At 44.1% G+C, this 21,168-nt stretch overlaps 1 protein-coding gene across 2 annotated transcripts in view; it reads right to left on the bottom strand.

The window, feature by feature from the left end:
* Window positions 1-7,532: 7,532 nt before the first annotated feature.
* The window catches only part of GPC4 (glypican 4), a 66,466-nt gene continuing 52,830 nt past the window's right edge, over window positions 7,533-21,168 (bottom strand). For both annotated transcript variants that reach the window (XM_063421749.1, XM_063421750.1), the window contains exons 4-9: window positions 18,906-19,071; window positions 13,034-13,164; window positions 12,686-12,832; window positions 12,156-12,292; window positions 9,791-9,966; window positions 7,533-8,963 (exon numbers count right to left, since the gene is read on the bottom strand). In XM_063421749.1, the coding sequence (XP_063277819.1) occupies window positions 8,755-8,963; window positions 9,791-9,966; window positions 12,156-12,292; window positions 12,686-12,832; window positions 13,034-13,164; window positions 18,906-19,071 (966 nt within the window). In that variant the 3' untranslated portion in view covers window positions 7,533-8,754. The remainder of the gene's footprint in view (window positions 8,964-9,790; window positions 9,967-12,155; window positions 12,293-12,685; window positions 12,833-13,033; window positions 13,165-18,905; window positions 19,072-21,168) is intronic.

The raw sequence follows: 21,168 nt of genomic DNA, 5'->3' as shown, positions 1-21,168 counted from the left end.
AATGTTAATAGACATTAATTCATGCTAATAGAATCACTGCTCCAAAAGCAGAGTTAATAAGCCCAGTTAGACCACTACCACTGGCTACATATTAAAAAGTTATTTAAATATTGATGACATTCCTTTCAAATTAATAGTATTTCCTTCGGATTACGCATTGATCTTGGCTGAGCCGTGCCTGACATCTGGAGTAGTTAAAATAGCACCCTTAACAGCCACAGTCTGCCACTAATTTTTAAAAGTAAAAACCCCTCGATTTTAACTTTTGTGCTCTCATTAAAACCACTCTGATGTCTCAGTGCAGGGCCCAGAAGAGGAGAGCCATGAATACACTGCACGGATTAGCTGAGCGTCTGCCAGTGCTGGAGGGGCTGTACCACCACAGCCCCGCCTACCCCAGGTTAAGCCCTGGGGCTCCTTACACAGGTCCTGGAAATCCCTGTCTTCCTGGAGAAAAGGGACTTTGCACAGAGCCTGGATTCTCACCCTCACACTGGAGGCATCATTTCACTCCTCACTTTCACAGAAGGAGTCTGGGTTCACCACAGCCAGGACTATTCCTGTGCTCGGCTCCAAGCCACAGTCCTGTCTGCTCCTGGGGATGTGCAGCCCCAGCACAACCCTCACCAGTGCTGGGCTGGGGTTTTTCGATGTTGGTGGGCTTTTCTCTCCCTTTAATGCTTTTCAAAACCAAGGTTGCAGTCCATTGCTTCCTCCATTCATTGAGAGAGGATAAATATATAGGTTTGGTCATGGTTTTATTCATGTCTTCCATGCACCTCACAATCATATGGGTTAAACAACCCCTCACAGCTGGTATTCTTGTGTCTTTAATGCTTCATGTGTGAGCAGCAAGGGCAGGACACTGAGGAAGGGAGCAAACCACCCTCTGCAATGCAATGGGGCCAAAATCGTAATGTGGGAGGTTTCCCCTTTCCAGAGGCTTCAAATTCCTTTCTGATTCCTGTGAACACTTGGAAGATGCTGTGCAAAACCCACATATAAACCTGGCTCCTCCAGCTGGCTGCCATCTGCATCTCTCTCCCATTCAGGCTCCAAAAAGCCTGGTCTTCTCCCACCCTGCAGCAGGACTCAAACACTCTGCAAAAATCTCTAAGAGGTGAGCATGGCTCTGTTGGGAGGGTGACCAGCAAGTATCTCTGCAATGCTGGATTATAAAGGTGGTCAAAAAGCTGAAACCCTGGCTGCCTTTTGATAGAGAAAACCAGAACAGGAATGTGGGCCAAAAGATGCTACTGCCAGCTCCCCTCAGGAAAGGAGCGGCTCATACAACCCCAGGAGATGCATCTAATGCACTTTAAATAACAACAGAGTGAAAGAAAGGACAGGAAACAAGGACGTGGCAGTGATGCAGCTCAAGCGCTGCCCGAGGCACTCCTCTCCTGTCTCCCTCTCATTTCTAACCATCACCTCTCAGTCCGGTCCCAAAACTCTGGGAGCTCCTGGACTCCTGGATGAGCCTCATACCGTGCCTGCACCGAAACGATGGAGCACACCTTCATGGAATGGAATTTTTACCATTTTTAATCCCCAGCTTGCAGTTAAACATGCCCTCAGTGGCGGGACATTCTTGCCCCAGGAAGCAGGGCAGCTCTGCCCACCCACCATCCCACGGGGGGATTCACCCCCATCGCTCTGGTCAGCACAGGGCTTCCGACAGCTTCTCCTGCCTGTTACTATTGTGCAAAGAACAGCCCCCATCTTCTCCAGGGACAAAGGACAAGCTGAGGTATCTCTGTATGTACATTATCCCTTTCCCTGGGAAGCCAAATGTCAGAATTACTTAGCATGGAGCACACCTAATTTATCTGGCTAATTATTTTCAGACAGCTAGGCTCCAGAAAGCCCTCTGTCAAAGACAACAGCTTCTTTGTAACACTGGCTCTCTTGGCCTCTGGCTTGCTGAGAGCCCTTACTTGCCCACATAAATACTGACCCCCAACTCTTCCTGCTCAAAACTGAAAATCCCACCACTGTTTTGTAGCACAAATTCCTGTTCCATACTCAAGTGGTTTTGAATGCACAACCATCCAAAGAATTTAACAATGAATAAAGAGTGATCGTGCTTTTGGGTTTTTTCCTCCAAATTTGGACTGGTTTTTTTCTGAGAGGAAAAACAAAGGAGGAAGGTTGTGACACACCAACTAAAGCCTCCACTTGCCCCAAAACACGACAGGCCCTGGAGCCATTCAAACGTCATCACCTTGTCTTATTCTGTGAAGCGTTTTACCTGAAGCACCGTCCTGGAACGCAGCATGGCCTATGTTAGTACACAGGAAATTCAGAGCAAACAACAAGGTCATTTAGGACTGCTAAAGTGAGAGCCACTTAGTCTCTTACTCCACTATCCGTTTATAAGGGTGCCCAGCTCCTCACCTGCAAATAAGGCAGGGTGGCTGCTCACCCAAAATCAGAGGGGTGGTGTGCAGACACATTCATCGAGAGCTGCCTCCAGAGCCCTGCCACAAAGGAAATGATATCTTTAGGATTGGATATACCAGCTCCTATACAAACACACACCGAGGACAAATAAAGGCAGCCATTAAAAAAAAAAAAAACAAAAAACCCGAAAAAAGAAAAAAAGAAAACTCTTGGTTAAATCTGAATTGTCTTTCTGCTGCAGGAATCCAGTGGGTATGTACCTATGACCTTGCTTCCATTAAAGAGTCCCTGGAAATGAAGATGCACCTGCTGTCAACATCAGTGAAATGCCTCCTGTGGACCTAACTGTCCTCAGATCTGCGTCATGCGCAAGACAGCAAGTGGTGTGTGGTGGTGGCATGGGGGATTTGGCTGAACATGTACAACAATTAGCTGTAAAAAATTAAGATTCCGGCTATTGTTTCAGTTGCCTGTCCCTGGGGATCCTCACAATGCTGTATTACTGGTGATGCTAAATGGGATTTTCAACAAAGCTGGTCTGAAGGCTTGTGAATGCCAAAACAGCATTTCAACCCATTAAACTTCACAGACGAAACAATTTCTTCTAAAAATAATCATCAGTTCTTCCCACCAGAAAAAATAAAAGTCTGGCCAATTCCTACCGTGCCAAGTTTTCAGGCAGGCCTGATTTTTATGGCTGAGCTTATTAAGCAGGTTAATAATGGAAACAACCAACACAGACAAGCTAGAGGTGAAGAGAAGCCACCCTACACAACAGGGCTGCCAGGAACTGCTGGCAAACTCATTCCACCTTGCTAATCCTGGATTTTCCTGTTCAGACGAAAAGATGTCTTAGCTCCTGCTAACATCCCTGCCATTATATTGGTGCAAATACAGTCATGAGGCAATTACCAGCCCAGCCAAGGGCCAGCCATTGTGGGGCTGACAATAGCTTGTCAGAGGAGAAACAAATACCCTCAACCTTCTCCAAGATTTTAAGTCTCATTAGTATAAATCAGTAACCCAATTAACGAGCAGTTTAGCATATTGATTTGCATCGGATTACACGAATTAATGACACACGTAGAGGGACACAGTGTGGCAGGACACACTGGGGAGACGAGCAGCTGTGTAGGGGAATTGTATTGCTGCAATACACAAATGTGGAGCACAGGCACCCCGGATTTTGTGACACTGATGAAGCTGCTCCCACTCAGCTCCTGTGAAATCATCAGGGAGGCAGACACTACCTGCCTGTTGAAATGAATCACAGACTCATTAAGACTGGCAAAGACCTCTAAGAATATTAAGTCCAACCCTTAACCTAGGAATTCCAGGTCCACCACTAAACCATGTCAATGACTAGCAAGTGGAGCAGATTTGTTGATGCAAGTAAGAGCTGCTTTTAAAATCAAAACTTCTGTTTTAGCAGTTGCAGCAGTCTCTGGCTGGTGCTGAGTGGAGATGGCTTGCAAGGGAGGTCACCAAGATCCATGGGTGAGATGTATTCCCACACTACTCCTGCTGGGACACAGTGAACGCACAAGAGAAACCACCACAAAGAGCAAAGGTTTGGAAAAAAGAGCCAGGGCAGCAAGGGACCACAGGGCCAAATTGCAGTGAGCAGGCTAAAAGGCAAAAGGGTCTCCTTTTGGTCCAGGCAGAGCAGGTCCAGGGAGGAAAAACATGCCCAGCAGTTACCCACCTAACAGCACAGGGATAGTAAGCAGAGGAAGGCAACACCACATCAGGACTTGCCATCAGCATCCTTCAAAACCTTCTGGGTTTAGCAAAAGCCTCTTTGCCACAGCCACCTGCTCCTCCTGCACCCAGCTGGGTCCCCAGCTGTGCCAGGCTGTCCAGGCCCCAGAATCATGAAAAGGACAGTTCTCCGAGAATAGGGACAAAGGGACCAGCTGTGCCCAGGATGCCTTCCCTTCCTCTCAGGGCGGGCAGCCCCTCCTTGCTCCAACAGTTATCAAAGGGCTCTCAATTCATGCAATCCATTAGATACAAATTACAGCAATTTGAGCACACTTAACCTAGAATTACATCAAACCCATAAAGAGTTGTGTCTTCCCAGGCAATTTACACTGTTACAAGTGATAAAACAAACCACAGCAGAGGATTAAGCAACAAATACAGCAAACTGAACCCAGAAAACCCGATTCCTGAAATAGCATTTCCAAGAAATGAAAACTACTACTAGGGTTAGTTCACACTCAAGTAGTCCTAAAACCACCACTACTGCATTATCTCTAACCAACCTGTGTCTCCCAGATATATTAAACCATTAAATCCCAGCAGTTTGAAAGATGCCACGAAGCACAGCACACTTCATCATTTGGGATCAGGACTGCAGTATTTCTGCATCAATTTTCACCCCCTTCTACACATTTTTATATTTATTTTTAAATTACCACCAGTCCTAGAGAACATTCTGAGGAAGAGAAGCAGCAGAGGTCAGGCAATCCTCCTGCCAGCCTGGCCAGAACTGCAATGCTGGCTTAAGAACCACTGCAGGCAGGTGTCCCCTGGCCATCACATCTGGCAGAGACACTGTAGTTATTCCAGTTGAGCTTATATGGAAAAAGGTGGCCATCAGCATTAAAGAAAACTAAAAGTGCACGTTTTCTTCCATAAACAGATGGATTTATCCAGACTGATTTCCTGCAGCAGCAATGCCCACCAGCTTACCCACACCACCCAGTCTTGATTCTCAGGGTCCCCAGGATGCTCCAGGCTTGTCTGTGCAGGCAAAATCTGTGTGTCTGCCACTCCAGGCTGCAGAGATGTGCCAGTGGCATGGGCCTCCCCAGGGACAAGAGAAAATGCCATGGTTTTCTGCTGGCAAGTGAAGGGCACAAGCAGTAGCTGTCACTGGTCTGGTTACTGGTGTCACTGATGGGGGACACTGCCACATTCACACAGTGGGCTGCATGTTGTGAGAAAGGTGACTAACAGGGCTGGCAACTACTGTAGGACATATGATAAGTAAAAGTATCCATTTTAATGGAAGGGATTTTAATGTGCCATGCTCTGAGATGCCCAGCACCAGATGCTATGATGAGGAAAGAGCCAGGACCAAACCAGAGGGCTTGCCTGGTCCAGCCAAGCATCCATCAAAGCAATTAGGGGATGGTGATGGAAACACACAGCACAATCTGGTCTAAGAAATGACCACTGTTCTGAGAGGTTGCATCCTCCAGAATTAATATGTCACCTTGCCTGTGAGGACAAACCCAGGTTGGCTCAGCCCGGAGAAGAGCAGGACCCAGCCTGGAGTGTGGAAAAACTCTTCTTGTTGCTCTGGCCATTTGTCCTGACTTGGGGGCATCAACAGAACGAAAACATGAAACTCTGATCACAGTCCCATTACATGCTCTCCTTTTCCCCCTCCATGTGTCACCTGAGAAGCCATTTCAGGACAGGCACTGAGCTGTTATAACAGGTCTTATTAAGAGCTGGATCTTTTCATTCCAGTGCTTTGGGAGCGAGCACCTCCCATGCTGCCAAGGATTTCTGCTTCATTTTGCATTTGAAGCGCACTTACCAGCTCCATTAACTTTAATAATTAATTCTATATATGGGAATTTTTCTCTGAATCATGCTCATAATGGCACTGGTCACGTTGAAAAAAAACCAAAACAAACATCTGAAAGAGGGGAGCATATGCCTTCCCTGAAGTGAGCGGCATGTCTTGTCCCTACCCGTATGGTTTAGTTTACAAACTCATGTCAGAGAGCCAACTTCACACACAAACACAAAATAAAAGCAGGAACACAACTTTTGATCGTCCTTCATTGATGTTTACTCTTGTTTCCTGCAGCCCCAGGTGACAAATCTGTCCTTTATATACTGGAAGTCTCTTGTGCTATTAACAAAGTCAACTGGACACTCTTAAAAATGACGGGAGGTCTTTGCATTGGTGGCTTGTACCAAACTAAGGAATAATAATAAGTGAGCAATTAGTTATGAAAGGATAAATATAAATTCAGAAGTGTTTTTTGTTTTCTGAGCAGAAATGCTCAACACCAGGAGAGTTTACAAGCAACTTTCTTACATATGAACACTTATGCCAAGAAGGGAGATGTTGGAGCAGGCAGCAGCTCCAAACATAAGGGCTTTTGTTCCACCAGTCTCAGAGCTCTGAAGAAGTTTTATTTTTTTATTCTTTTTTTTCTTCATTTAACTCTGCTGGCCTGCCTGCCAGCTGGGTATGAGCCAGAAGGGTTATCCAGTCAGACCTTACTGCGATATATTTACAATGGTAGTGCATCTAAGGTTTGTTTATTTCGGGGTTAAAATTCAAATGGCTAGAACCATTTAAATAATTAAAGGGCAATCAGAAAATGCCACAAAACCAAACAAATCAGGAAAAGTCATGGAAACCATCAGCAGTATTTAATTCAGAAATTCTCTTTGTTAGGGAACTTTGCTGAAAGAAAACAGCTGGATGTAGTTCAACCCTCTAAATTAAAAACAATCTAACAAGGTCTATAGGGATAACTCTTTCAGCTACATATTGGAGACCAGATTCACTTCTACCAAGTAAATGCAATAGAACTCAAAGCTAGAAAGGAAATTCCTCAGAACTGAGGTAGTTTCTAAGTATCAGCACATTTTCCAATTCCTTGCAAGACAACTTAGCTATTTACAATGCTTTTTTCCCACACATAAATTTATAATTTTTTTCATTTTTATGGTTCCATGATTTATTTTCTAAAGAAAAATAATCTAACCAGAAAATCCCTAACTCTACTAACATCATGTTTTAATAAATAACTGGCTACTTCTAGTAAAATTAAGCCTCCAGGATTATTTATACCAGCCAAGAATACTCTGTCTTTATAGCTTTGCAGAAATTTGGTGTGAAAATAAAGTTGAGTATAATGCTGACCCTGAGCTAAGAAGTAATTAATGCTTCAATATAAAAATAGAAAATTATCCTTTATGACACAAGGGTGGAATAGAGCAAACCTTTTCTCTCCAGATTGCTCTCCTGGCCAGATCCAGGCATCCAGCCAGATCTAAAGGCTATCCAAAGCAAGGAAGAGACATGCAGAATAATTTTGAGTCTTTCCAAAGATGTTGCTTTTGCTAAACTCTTTTAAAAATTATTTCATCTCTTTTCTTAAAAATATACATTTCTTTTATTCATGAGTTGTTGTTCACCACAACATTGTTCCAACTTAAACAGCACAAGCAGAGAGAGAAGGGTGTCCCAGGTAGTGCCAAAAAGCTACAGGTGGTGGGCATCAGCTCCCAGGAGACCAAACACACCCAAAATGAGCCATATTCAGCCCCAACCAGCTCCTGCTTCCATGTACCTGCAACAGTGCCTGCTCCTTCTCTTTCGCCCCCATGAGAGAGGAAACAAAACTCTCGCAAAAACAAACCCAACCTCTCCCCACCTGCCCTCCCACACAGGATTCTTTAAAACCAGAACCAAAACTGTTAAAAAATCAATCCATTCACCTAACAAACGTGCAGACAAGATACATGTTGGCATTTGGATCTGCGAGACAACAAATTGTTTCCAACTGAACAAGTTTAATGCCTCATTCCCATGGAGGATGCACGTTGGGAACTGACCCACAGGAGTTACAGCTAATTGCAAGGATCCCGAGGAACAAATGACAACTCTTTTCAGGGTCTGCAGAATGGGAATTCTCTGTAGTCCCTTCCAATTTAACAAAACCTCCTGTAAAGCAAGCACAACCTGCTCCTAGCAATGATGCCCTATGCAAATGGAGCCCTTGGCACAATGACCAGTTCTGCCTTCACCTCCTGTTTTACCGTATAATAAAGACAAATGACTTCCACTTCTCTCCAGATAAGGCAACTAACATAATGTGGATAAATGGGAAGTTAACTACATGAAACATTTTCTGCTTGTTGGGCAATTATTTTTTCCTCAGAAGATAACATGATAAATAAAACCTGCTTCTGTACAGATATTTCTCATTTCAGAAACACAGACTTGTTACAGGCCAAGAGAAGATCCTGGGATTTTTGTTTTCATAAGAAATACAGTAAAAGAAAAAACAACAAAAAAAGTAGTGATAAAGACACAAATGCAGAGCTAACTACAGGCTTGTATATACATTTTTGTTATCCCCTCTAACATAGATTCTTGGTGAACAGGGTAGACTGGTACTTCCCGTTCCTGTTATTCCCAGGATGGCAAGGGAATAAATCAGTATCTTAAAACCAGTGGCAACATAGTAAAAACTGTACACTGTTGTCCATTAACTTAAAAAGCAAAGTCTCTAGATGGTATAAAAGAGAAAGCAGGTGCCTTCTACCTTTGATAATAAAAGTCTTTTCCCCTCCCCCTATGCTGCACAATTATCTCCATTGTCTTTGCATGGCCAAGAACAAAACACTAAGGAGCAAGGCTGCTTGTGATAGACCACTTCTGGTAGCAGCAGAAGTGTTCACGGTCTTGTCACTCTTGTTGGAGCTCCCAGTGACCTCGGTGGCGTTGAACTCGAACTCTGGGGAGCACTGCTGGAGCTCGCAGCCGCTGCCGCTCTCCTCCCCACTGCTCTCCTCACCTGGGGAAACAAACACACCTGCTGTCCTCCTCTGCTGGCTGCACAAGACAGCAGGGGGGAAAAGGAAAGAGTGCGGCTGTTCTGGTGTTCATGAGAGGTAAGCGTGGGTCCCCTGGTTAACGTGATTTCTGTGTGCAGTCATCACATCTGGTTGCAACCAGAAAGTCAACAACATTCTGGGCTGCACCGAAAGCACTGTGAGCAGCAGGTCAAGAGAGGGGATTCATGCCCTTTACCCAACTCATGAGATCCCACATGGAGTTCTGCATCCAGCTCTGGGGTCCCCAGCATAGGAAGGATCTGCTGGAGGGAGTCCAGAGGAGGACACAGAAATAATCAGAAGCTGGAACACGTTTTCTATGAGGACAGACTGAGAGAGATGGGATTGTTGCATTAAGACAAGGGGTAATGGTTTTAAACTAAAAGAAAGTAAGATATAGATTTAATATAAGGAAGAAATGGTTTTATGATGAGGGTGGTGAAATGCTGTGACATAGGCTGCCCAAAGGGGTGGTAGGTTCCCCATCTCGGGAGACTCAAGGTCAGGCTGGTTGGATGGGGCTCTGAGCAGCCTGTTGTAGCAGATGATGTCACAGCTCATGGCAGGGGTGTTGGACTAGACGACCTTTAAAGGTCCCCTCTAACCCATACCATTCCATGCCTTTGTGGGAACACCCCTCCTCACACAGCCTGTCAGAGCCCAGTTCCCACCCTCTTCACTAACACGCTTACCCCACAGCTGAAGCTTAACCAGCTACCCGTGTTAGCATGAAATCCAATTAGAAGGGAAAAAAGAAAAAGCAAAAGGCAAACAACAGCAAACATACTTATGTCAATGAAGTCGACATCATTCCCACTGTAAGCATTCTTCAGCTTGTTGGTCATCACCCGCAGAGCCATGATTTGCCGGCGAATCACCATGTCTGGCTTGGTAATGTCGACTTCCACCTCTGGGTTATTTACCTGACTTGCTAAGCCATTTCCAGTCACTGCAAAGTCATACCTGAAAAGAAACCATTCCTGCTGGTACCAGAGCTGCAGCTTGGCAGGGTCCTGTGCTGAAGAATGACACAATGGGAACTCTACAATGCCGTCCCTGCTTTCAAGTCTGGGTGATATTCTGAGCCCAACAGCATCTTTTCACATGCTAAACCTCACACAGCCCTTCTTATCCCATCTTCCTTCCCTGCAATCTCTACAGCATGTGGAATGAAGTAATGTTTTCATTTACACTGTGCCACAAGGGCAGAGGAATGACAATTTTTTCCCCAGCTTGAAAAGAAAAGGAAGATTTGGGGCTCATATTAATCATGGCCTTCAACAGCATAAATCACCTCGCTGCAAGCTACAAGAACAATACAAGGTGCTGAGATGCCTTGACGCCAGTTAGACGACACTTTCGAGAACACGATCTTGGAGACCATAACTATCCCTCAGAAACCTATAGTAACTGTTGGGGGCAAGAGTGTCACTCTAGCTTTGAGTTATGCACCTTAACCATCAAGCTGGGATATTGAATGTGTGCTTCTCGTGCCTCTCACCATGCAGATGTGAGATGCAATTTCCCAAACAACCCCAGCAGGAGAAACATCTGCGATACTGAAGATGGGATCCTGTGGCCCAGAGAGAGCCAAGATGTTCAGCTTCACAAGGTGTACATGCTCAGGTCTCAACACATGTACAACCTCCTGGTTTAAAAGGGAGACTGAGCAAGAAAACCCAACAGAATACGTTTTCTGACACAGGTATTTATAGTATCATCTTACACAATAGGAAAAGGACACATTGTCCTTTCCTTCAATTACCTGACTTGCTAGAAAGATCAGTTTAACAAATGAAAACATTACTTTTCTTAGTTACGATGCCAATATCAGTATCATAAGAGAGTAAAAAGCCTTTAGCACAGTCTACTGATCCTGGACACCAGACAGTGAGATGTAAGTATACTCCAAAAAGCATGCTCAAACTCTGTCCTATATATGAGAGGGACATTGACAATGATAATTGGTGGTGACAGTTTTGTTATTATTTGTGATCAATATTGTATGCTTCAAAGAAGTCTGAGACCAAAGTGTGGAAGACTACCAAACTTCTACCTTATTGGAGTAATGGAGAAAATAGTAAAGCAAATACTCTTGCCCAGCCCACACAGAACATCCAGCCTGTCCTGTCTCCTTGCCTAGTGCTGCCAAGTCTCCATCTCTCCTCAATACTGGCACCCCTGCACACACTTGGGATATCTGCTATGAAAAGCCCCTAGAAGCTGCTGATAAACAAGATTTCAGAAGGCAGAGCCATTTCTTGTCACATACACCAATAACATTGCCCTAGCAAAGTATGGCAGAGTTTTAGGCACACACAAAACAGTGCAAAAGTTACGAGGTCTGGCTTAGTGCTGTGGCCCAAAACTATCAAGGGCAGAACCTGCTATTACTTAGCAAAGCTTCTGGAGAATGCCAGACAACTGCCTTTTTTTATTTTTTTTTAAATAGAACATCTTGGATTGTGCTTATTTCCTCAGTAAGCAAACAGAAAATAAAAAGAGAAACTTTTATTTCCAAAATAAAAGTTTAACAGTTACATAAACCATATGACAGAAGAACTCTGGCTTACTCATATGTTGACAATTTCTTCCTTAAAAGAAAAAAAAAAAACCAACACAAGTTTTGTAACTCTTTTTTCCGTAAAAAGTGTGAATGAAACCACTGGCCCCCTTGTGCCACTGACCTCAGCAGTGGAGAAGGTCTCCACCCTCCATCATCCCTGCCCTTGCTCAACAAAACAAACCAGTTCCTGGTGGAAACACCAACTGGGGGCATTGGGGCAACAGCACTGTCAGACAACACAAGCACATCTGCTTTGTGGCTGCAGTACAGGATTTTGTACAGACCATCTCCCCAGTCCCACAAAGAACTAGTAAGGGGCTGAAGTTCAAGGAGAGCTGACCTATTTGGGTATCTACACTCTGCTCCCTCCTCTAAATGAAATCTCCACGTAGAGCTTGGACAACACTTTGGTGTTACATTCCAGCTCTCCCATATACAAAAACAAAAGAGGTTATGGCAGCAGCCTGTCTTGGGTGAGCTGGGATCACTCTCATAGGAGAAAAGGGCTCAGGGAGAGGGGTCAGGACACAGGGAATGTCTGGGGTGAGAGGGAAAGGATTAACCAGGGGCAGCAGCATCACCAAACCTGCTCTTGGCGCTCCCATTCCAGCATTCGTTCTCATTGACAGTGCCTACAGACATCTTTTCATCATTGCAAATGTTGCCAGGGAGAGACGACCAAAATTTTTTGGCTTGTTTCAGCTTCTCTTTCACATCAGTAACCTATTAAATAAATGAAAAAAAGGAACACAAGACATAATCCAGAATACCAAATGCTAAAAGTGGAGTTGGGAAGGTATTTTTTATCACAACAGACATGTATAGGCCAGATCTTCAGGCTGCGAGTTTTGATGGTTGATTTAATTTTTTAATACAAAATCAAACACTGCTTCTCAACACATATTATTCATAAGCCAAGCTTTTAACACAAGCACTTCTCTGACATAGAAGCGTTGAGGTAATTAATGTCTAGAGCTATGGGCAAATTCCACCCCTCAGAGAGTTTAAGACAGCCAAGGAATATTAAGAATGACTATCAATTAAAAATGGTATATTATACACTGTGGTACCCAAGTATGAAGCACCTGTGTGGCACCAGCAGGACCAGGCACTCACCAGTCGGTCCAAGCTCGTGCCAGCAGCTGTTGTTGGTCGCTCCTCTGGGTTGTAGGGCCTGAAACGAGCACTGAAACCACTTTCAGAGACAGAACGAGCAGTCCGGCCTTGGGCAAGAGTTTTTGGCTGACCACAACCCTGGAAAACCTATGTGAGAGAAGGAAAGGATTTTACGAAATAAAGTCACAAGAGTTTCCCTTTTCCAGGCTCCAACACAGCCCCTGCCCAAAACAATACATTAGCTTTATATATACTTGAAAGTGCATGCCAGAAAAAACATTGACAAGAATAGGGAAAAAAACCCTACATTAAATAAAAAAATCCCAAGCGTCCTCTTGGCCCATTTACCTTCTGAGACACCTGCATGCTGTTCTCCTGCATATTCATGATTGCATCTGAGATTTTCACATCAATGGGATCCATGACAGACTCAATGTTGAAAGGTCCCTCCAGCCTCTCTGCTACCAGCAGCATCGAATCTAACACAGAGAGAAAAACAAAGGTTTGTAATGGAGGAGAATCTAACAGAGAGAGAAAAACACAAAAGTTTTTAGCAGAGGAGCTTCAGGAATAAGAGTTAAGAAGGGTAACAGTTTGAGCACACGGACATTAACCACTGCAGTGTCACCTCTGACCAGCACACATCTCCAGGAAACATTTTGCTCAGTTCCCAGAGCCTACACCTTCACCAGGCACTTGGATGCTGCCAGCAACAAACCACAGGCTCATGTACATCAAAAGGCATCACAGCCTGCCAACAGCAGCCTGTAATCAGCTCCTCCCATCAGAACAAGCATTACTAACACTCTCCTTTCCATGCTCATTTATTAAAGGTTGCCTTGTGTCATTTGTTTTTCAAGACTGCTTTCAAAGCCATCAGCTTCCTCATGCTGGTTTAGAGCACAAGGCACCAACATGCAAGGGTCCAAAACAATCCCTGATACCATCTTTCCCTTATGGACAGCTGGCTACAGGCTTTTTCCTGCTTGAGGAAGCCAAAGGATTGCAACTCCTTTTGGACAATTTACATGAGGGAGGGAGTCTATGTGAGCAGGGTGAATGCTGTGCACTCATGATGTATTTGGCACATGTCTAAGCAAGGGGAGATGGAAAGTCTCTCAGCCAACACTGGGTCACTCCTCCTGTGCCGACATACACGTCCTCATCAAATGCATCATTAAACACAGCAGCTACTGGACCATCCACTACTTCCTCTGGGAAATTATTACTGGCATTAAGGATGTCACCCTGCACTGCATTTAAGCCCTGTCTCTGCTTCTTCCCTACAAGGTGCCTCCAGGAATATACCTGGCACTAAGCTCTTGTCTCTTCTCACCCATCACAACCTTAATTTACTGTTAGCTTTCACTGTGGTCCCTCAACCCCAAAGCATTTGCTGATCTCCTCCCTTGCATCACTTCATGATGTTCTGACACAAACTCATCTTTTTCCAGTTGCATGTAATTCTTCAATTTTTCCTAGCCTGAGTGATGAGGACAGAACAACCCTCTGGCCCTGAGGAGCTCCTCCCTGCTCCTAAGATATGCCTGGTCCCTTCCATTAATGAGAAATGGGTGTTTCCCACTCAGTCTGTTAATCTTTTTCATGACATTCATCCTCCTCCTAAGTGCAGAAGGTACTTTGCACAAACAGAAAACTTGTGTGGATTTTGGCTATCTGTTAAAGCCCTATAAAGAAACTCTACATACTGAACAATTTAGTAATAGATCTGCCTTGGTGTCCCAGGCATCTTAAATAAACTACATTAAAAAAAACCAAAAACAAAGAAAAATATACAGCTAAGCTATTTGAGTATGTAAAGTTGTTATTATCATTATTAATAAAAACAACAACAAAATACAACAATTATAATAATAATATGACACCATAACCCCCAGCATGAATTGCAGATGCCTTCCTAGCCTGTAAATCCACTTCTTAGAGAAAACTCAATATTCTATCTGGGTGTTAGTTAAAGGACTATCATTAATTAACCCCCTCTCACTCTCTCAGCTCCACCAAGGTGTGGGTGTTTAGGGAGTGAGCTCTGGTGGAGCTGGAGGCCCAGGAAAGGCAGTCACTCTGCAGGCACACACCACCAGCATCAATGAGAGAACCCTCGCAGGGCATGGCTGGAATTTCACCGTCAGGGACTACAAACAGGTCTGAACTAAACGCATTAAAAAAAAAAAAAAAAAAGAAGAAGAAGCAAAAAAAGAAAAGGAGACGGTAATAACAAATGAAACAAAGAGTCTTAGACTGTATTGTGGTGGGCTCCAATAAAGTGATGCTTCAAATCTCTGAGTAATGACTGCTAGCATGAATATACCATTGTGCCGGAGGAGAGAAAAATGCTTTTGATGTGCTACCAAATGGAGACTTTTGTAAACAAGTGGAGCACAACTTAAATGTGTTCATCATTGTCAAAGCTTTTGGGGTTTTTCACGTGCACAAAGAACATCCCAGTGCAGTGTGCAGGAAGCAGCTCATTTCAAATAAAAATATTATGAATAGACAGATAATAAAACACACAAAATGCACAGGAGGTTTAAAAAAAAAAAAAAAGAAAAATCATTCCATTTTGTAACTACTTAATTCTCGGAGTGGCCAGGAAAGGCCACAGATCAATAAAGTGTTTGTGAAAGACTGAAAGGAAACATAAACCCCAATTCTTCTGGCTGTTTGGCATCTTTGTAAACTTTGAGCCGGGCAGGCCATCCACAAGACCATGGGAATGTAGAGCGAATTGGGTCCTTTGTTAGCAGGGGTGCCATGGCGTTCCATGTATCACAGCGCAGGAATGCAGCCTCTGCTTTGACTGCCGATAGAGAAAATGCATTCGGCCTCCAGCAGAGCTGCCAAAGCTGGCGAGAAAAGATAAGGAAAGTAGTAATTGGAGTTGGGATTGATACTGGCAAGGAACACTAAACGAAATCAACTTTCATTAAAAAGGGGTGGGGAGGGGCAAGGGCTGAGGGTGGGTGGCAGGGGCTCTGCCTCATCCACAGTTTTGATTTTGGAGGCATCCTGTAAACTCTTACCTCCCACCAGGAGCTGGCTGGTGTCCCCACAGCAGTGGTTCCCTCTGGCAGCCCCATCTGATGTTGCTAAGGCTGGCTGGGGTTCAGGGCGCCGCCAGTGCCGCTGCCTGCAGGAGGGGAGGCTCCTGCTCCAGCTCCAGGAACCAACCTCCTGAGCAACTCATCTCCCAGAAAAAGATTTTTCATTGTAGGGAGGAGAGAGGAGTTGACTACGAATAACAATTACTTGCCCCAGCTCTCGTGCAAAGCAAATGATATTTATAAGCCACCATGAGGTGGCTCAGCTTTGCTTCACAAAAAAATCCCAACTCTGTCAGAGTGAAGAACGTACTCGGGCCATTTATTACAAACACACAGCATGACAAAGACTGTCTCTCCTGCCTGTGATGGGGAGATAGAAGTGGATTTAGGTGAAAAAAAACCCAACCAAGACACACCATCTAGCACCATCCCTTAAAGACCCTTTTCCTCTTGCATACATTTGTCCTTGCTACTGGCATTGAGACAATCCTTGGCAACAAAGCACCTTGCTCTCATGAAGGAAAGCAATTCTTTCTCATTGTGCCACCAATAATCAGAAACCCACATCTTCAGCCTCACTGTCTGACTTGAAGAACAAAAGGCAGTTTTCAGTCTTAACCCCAAGATCTGATTTAAAAGGGGAAGGAAGGAGGGGGAAGACCTTGACCATTCATTAACAACAATCTTTTTCTTTTTTTTTTTCTTTTTAGAGGAGGAAAAAAATTCTTTGCACACAAAGTAGTACTCCAGATATGTATATGGAGCCTGAATTCAACATCTTTGAGCAGAGTAAACCTTTGTGGAGAAAAAAAATCATGAAAAGGCACTGGAGATTAACACTGTTCATTCAGGAAAGCTCCAACCCCCCAACAGCCTGTTTGAAACAAAGTATACCCCTGTCTAATTGGTGTACAATTGTGTCAGGAATAGAGGGAGAAATAATTTAGATAGTTAAAGGGGAGAAAAGAGTACAATTCCTTCATTATTTCATACTCCTCAGCTTTAAATGGTACTTTGGAGAAATAAGGAATTACAAAATCTTCTTGTCTTAAAAAACCTACAAACTTTACATCCCAGCTTTACATAATTGACTCACTTATAGACCCACTAGCACACATAAATGAGTTTTTCACATGCACCCACATTCATATAGACTTGCAGTACTTGCTAGAAGTTCTCTAATTTAACTATTTTAAAATTTGTCTGATAGGTTTAAAATCTGCTTTTGACTTGTAATAAATCATTGCCATAACTTGGCACTTAAACCTACAATGCAGAATCTCATTGAGACCATGGACGTGCATTTTTGGGATTTTGTCAGGTGGTTTGGGGAGAATTTTTGGGAGTGCTATTTCTTTAATTATTTAAACCTTTAAAGACACACACAAGATATTTGTGGCATATGCCCTGCCCTAAACACCTGATATATTTAATTTAATTGGTCTTGAGCGGCAAACTGAGAGAAAAACCGAAGTCTGGAACATAACCAGCACCTGTTCATTTATTAAATTGCCTAAAGAAAGCACAGCTTAAGTTTTCTGTATTTGTACTGCACTGCAACCATCAACGCAGAGTGAAGAACCAAGTAAATACTGCCAATAAATGTAAAGAAGCTTAATACCATACTTAAGTAATGAGTGGGCAAGAACCCTTCTTGATGAGGAAGCACTGCATAAAGAAAGCTTTGCTTCCAACCTGGAATCACATGTATTTATTTTGTCTTGTTTAATAATCTTAATTATTGTATGCAGTCCCTGATCAGTCTCGTGTGACAGGGCTCGCCGGCTTCCCCCGAGGTTCGTTTTTAGCCACATACCACCTACAGCAATTAGCTGCTTGTGCTTTTGTCTGTTTTCTGGCATTATGCCCTTCCCTTTCATGGGATTCTTCTTTTCTGCTGGGACTAGATGTTTGCAAGTCTCCTGGCTTTGAGCTATTTCAGCAACAATTGTAGTTGAAATACTTAATATTCTCATGAGAAAAACGGCTGTGAGGACTGGGGGGGTGGGGTGTCAGCCTCCCAGAGAACAACTTGGAAACCCAACTTAGTGTCACATGTAGCTCCCTATATGGAATACACACACAAAAAAATGCCTTCTGAAAATAACACCCTGCACACATTCAGTTGGCAGGGGCAGCAAAGTGAAAATCCAGTGCACAAAACAGAGGAAAACAAGTTCTGAGACATAAATGTAGCCTGAAATGTCAGCTAGCAGCAATTTCCATTTTTTAAAATCTTGCAACTTAGTGAAAAGGAAATCTTTTCTTTCTAACAATCTTTTTTTTTTCCTTGTGTGGACTGGGAAGAGTACCACAGCCTTTTCAGTAGCAGAAGCTACTTTACATGTGCACTTCATCACATATTAACTAGAGTGAAGCGACTGCTCCCAAAGGATGCTCGATCACAGATAAATCAAACCTCCCAGAAAAGCAGCACAAATGAAAACATTTAACATTATCTATTGCCTGTGCCCCAAAATGTGATGCACTGCCAATTCTGATGAGCCTGGACCCAAAGTAGAATTTAACATTTCAGTCTAAATTTTATGTATTGAATGATATTGTGTATAAGCACAGAACAGAAATAACAGGAGGAAGAGGATGGCAAACACACTTGCACAGTGTCACACGAGCCCTGCTGACATTGCAAAAGGATGGGGGCCAAGCATCAAATAAGCTGTTTAAAAACAGCAGGTTCAGATACGTCCTATTCAATTTTTTAGCGTACAATCCAGGCCTACAGCTTTTCCCAAAGCTCTTCATGGCTGGCAAGGAGACTCCCAGGCTGCTGAAGGAAAATACTGGCTTCAGGAAGGACAGCTTTATGGTGACAACACGGTATAAGTAGCACAGAAAAACCAGCCTGCACACATGCTTGGTCCAGCAAGAAGAAATATTCCAAGCCTACAAGCCCATGTCATCTCCTTTGTCCTAGAGCTTGCTGCAACAAAAGTCACTGACAGAACATTCTCACTTATTTAGAAGTTAATGTGAATGGCAAAAGGTGTGCTGTACACTGAGGTGTGGAAGAAAAAGGTACCCATCACAGATACCCGAAAAATCTGCCACAGCTCAGCAGAGCCAGTCATAACGCTATTCAGGTGAGGGACACAGTATCAGTGCAGACTTACATGCAGTTTTAACTCATACTGCCTTACCCATAAAGATATTCCACTCTGCATCCAGGTCCCCTTGGTTGGCCAAGCAGCCTCTCATGACATTAAAGCAGTAGTTGTAGCAGGGCTTCACCGACACCAGGCCTCGGCAGTGTGGGCAGTACATCATTTTCAGCAGCGCTCGCGTACCCTGCGGCGTGGGGTTTACCTTTATGAGAGAAAAAGACAAAAGAACAAGAAAATTAGCCCTCAGTCACTAAAGCCAAAAAGCTTCACACATTCACCCCAAGGTGCATGGGACAGAGCTGTGCAGAAGAGACAGGAGCGGGGTCAGCCATTGCCATCTGGTCCCTGCTTATGTAGTCCAGAGATTTGGGAAAGAGATGAAGGGGTCACCTCCTTGGGTGTATCTGCCACTCCAGGGTAGGCAGACAGCTCCCATCTCTGCGAAGCATTATTTGCATCATGCAGTAGACCCTGTATGATATTGGACTCCTCTCAGGGCTGCAAGGACAGGCACCCCAAGGGGAGTGGCAGCACTCAAGCTCAGGAAAGGCAGTGAAATGCACTCAAATCAAAAGATGTCACACAAAGCTGCACTCTCTGAGCCCTGCTGCAAACACATGCTGAAGGTGATGGTGCTGGGATTTTTCAGGAAAAAGCGGAATGTCAAGATGGGATGTCTGACACGATCCCTGTACTAAACCCATTGGGAGCATGCCCTCTCCTCAGCGGGGCTGTGGCTCTTCCTGGACAATCACCCAGCAGGGCTCTCCAGCACAGAGACCAGCTCCTTTATATCACATTCAAGTCCCTCAACACAGCATTTACATGACAGATACCCGGGTTCATTCATACTCAGCACTCATCACGCTCAGTAACACCATTCCCGACATCCGAAGGAGGTGGCAGCTACAACCCTGCAGCTGAGGACAAGCCGGGAGGACCCTCAGAGCCACCGTGCAGCCGCTGGGCATGCGAGTGGAGCTGTCTGCAGCAGGCACGCCACCCCCCAGCCCTCAACAGAGCTGTTTTCCAAAGTGACTCATGGTCATTCGTGTTTGATTCACTCTCTGGCCCAGCTTCAAAACATTCATTGAAACCATTTCCATCCAGCCAGTCCAAGGAGCATTAGCTCCATCCCGACAACATGGTGGGTCCATCTGAAGTGCTGAACAGAGAAGCTCCCTCAAGAGCAAGTTTAAGTGTTAATTAGCCACACATGAAAATAGAAAATCAAGATGCAATCAGAGATACACTGACAAAACAGAAGTGGTGTCTGGTGTTTTAAACAATGCACCTGAGACTCCTTGTAAGGCATTTAAGGAAGCGGTCTAAAGAAGCTGTGATCCAAGACTGTGCTGGAGGAGACACACAACATCCCTGAGAAAGAGCAAAGTCCTTCAACAAAAACAGCTGGAAATGTGGATGGCCTTCTCATGTCGTCTGCTGGAGGCCTGGGAACTGACTTCATGGCAGAGAGGACAATAGGACTAAGTGGAGATGAATGTAATGAGGAAGATTTGGTACCACACATATGCTGAGGACCTTACTATTGCCCATCTCAGTGAGAGGACTATGGAGAAACTATGCCTAATCTTCTGGTGCAAAAAAACCTGTTGACAACCCATGAAACTAGGAGGCAACAAATTAAAAAAAAAAAAAAAAACAAACACCAAAAAAACCCACAAACAAACAAACAAACAAGCAACAACAAAAAAAAACACCCACAAAAAAACCCAAACCAAACCAAAACAAAAAAAACACCAAAAAAACCACCACAAACCAGAAAAGAAAAAGCATTACATAGTCAGGCTAGTTTTGTTAATAACATCAGCATATTTTTAAACCATCTTTTCTTATGGAAAGAGATGACAGATAACAATCTGCTGTGTTTCTGACAACTCCAGAAAAACCACTGTTTCTCTTCAGCAGGCAAGTGAACTGGTTAGAAAGACAGAAGGACAATTTTCTGCAGCTGATGTAACTCAGAACTGGATTTTGGCTAGCCAGCAATGTTCATCAGACAGCACTTTACCCTTCTTTTGTCCACAAAGAGCCTGTTTGGCTGAGGAAACGGAGAATCCATGTAGAAAGCTGTCTGTGGTGCCTGTGGAATCTGATTCAGATGCTCCAGAGCATATACACATTTTATATATATATATATATTTGGAAGGCACAGTGGGAGCAGGAGCCCCAGCAGAAGACTCCCTATTGGGACAGCATGGCTTTGAAGGAGAGCTGGATCAAATACTAAGAGCTCAAGCAACAGAAACCAACTAAATCAGATGATTTATAGTTGGAA

Source organism: Prinia subflava, chromosome Z (assembly GCF_021018805.1).
Source record: "Prinia subflava isolate CZ2003 ecotype Zambia chromosome Z, Cam_Psub_1.2, whole genome shotgun sequence".
NCBI classification, from domain to species: domain Eukaryota; kingdom Metazoa; phylum Chordata; class Aves; order Passeriformes; family Cisticolidae; genus Prinia; species Prinia subflava.
Note: the sequence above shows the minus strand (reverse complement) of the source record. Positions and strands in the feature narration are given on the sequence as shown.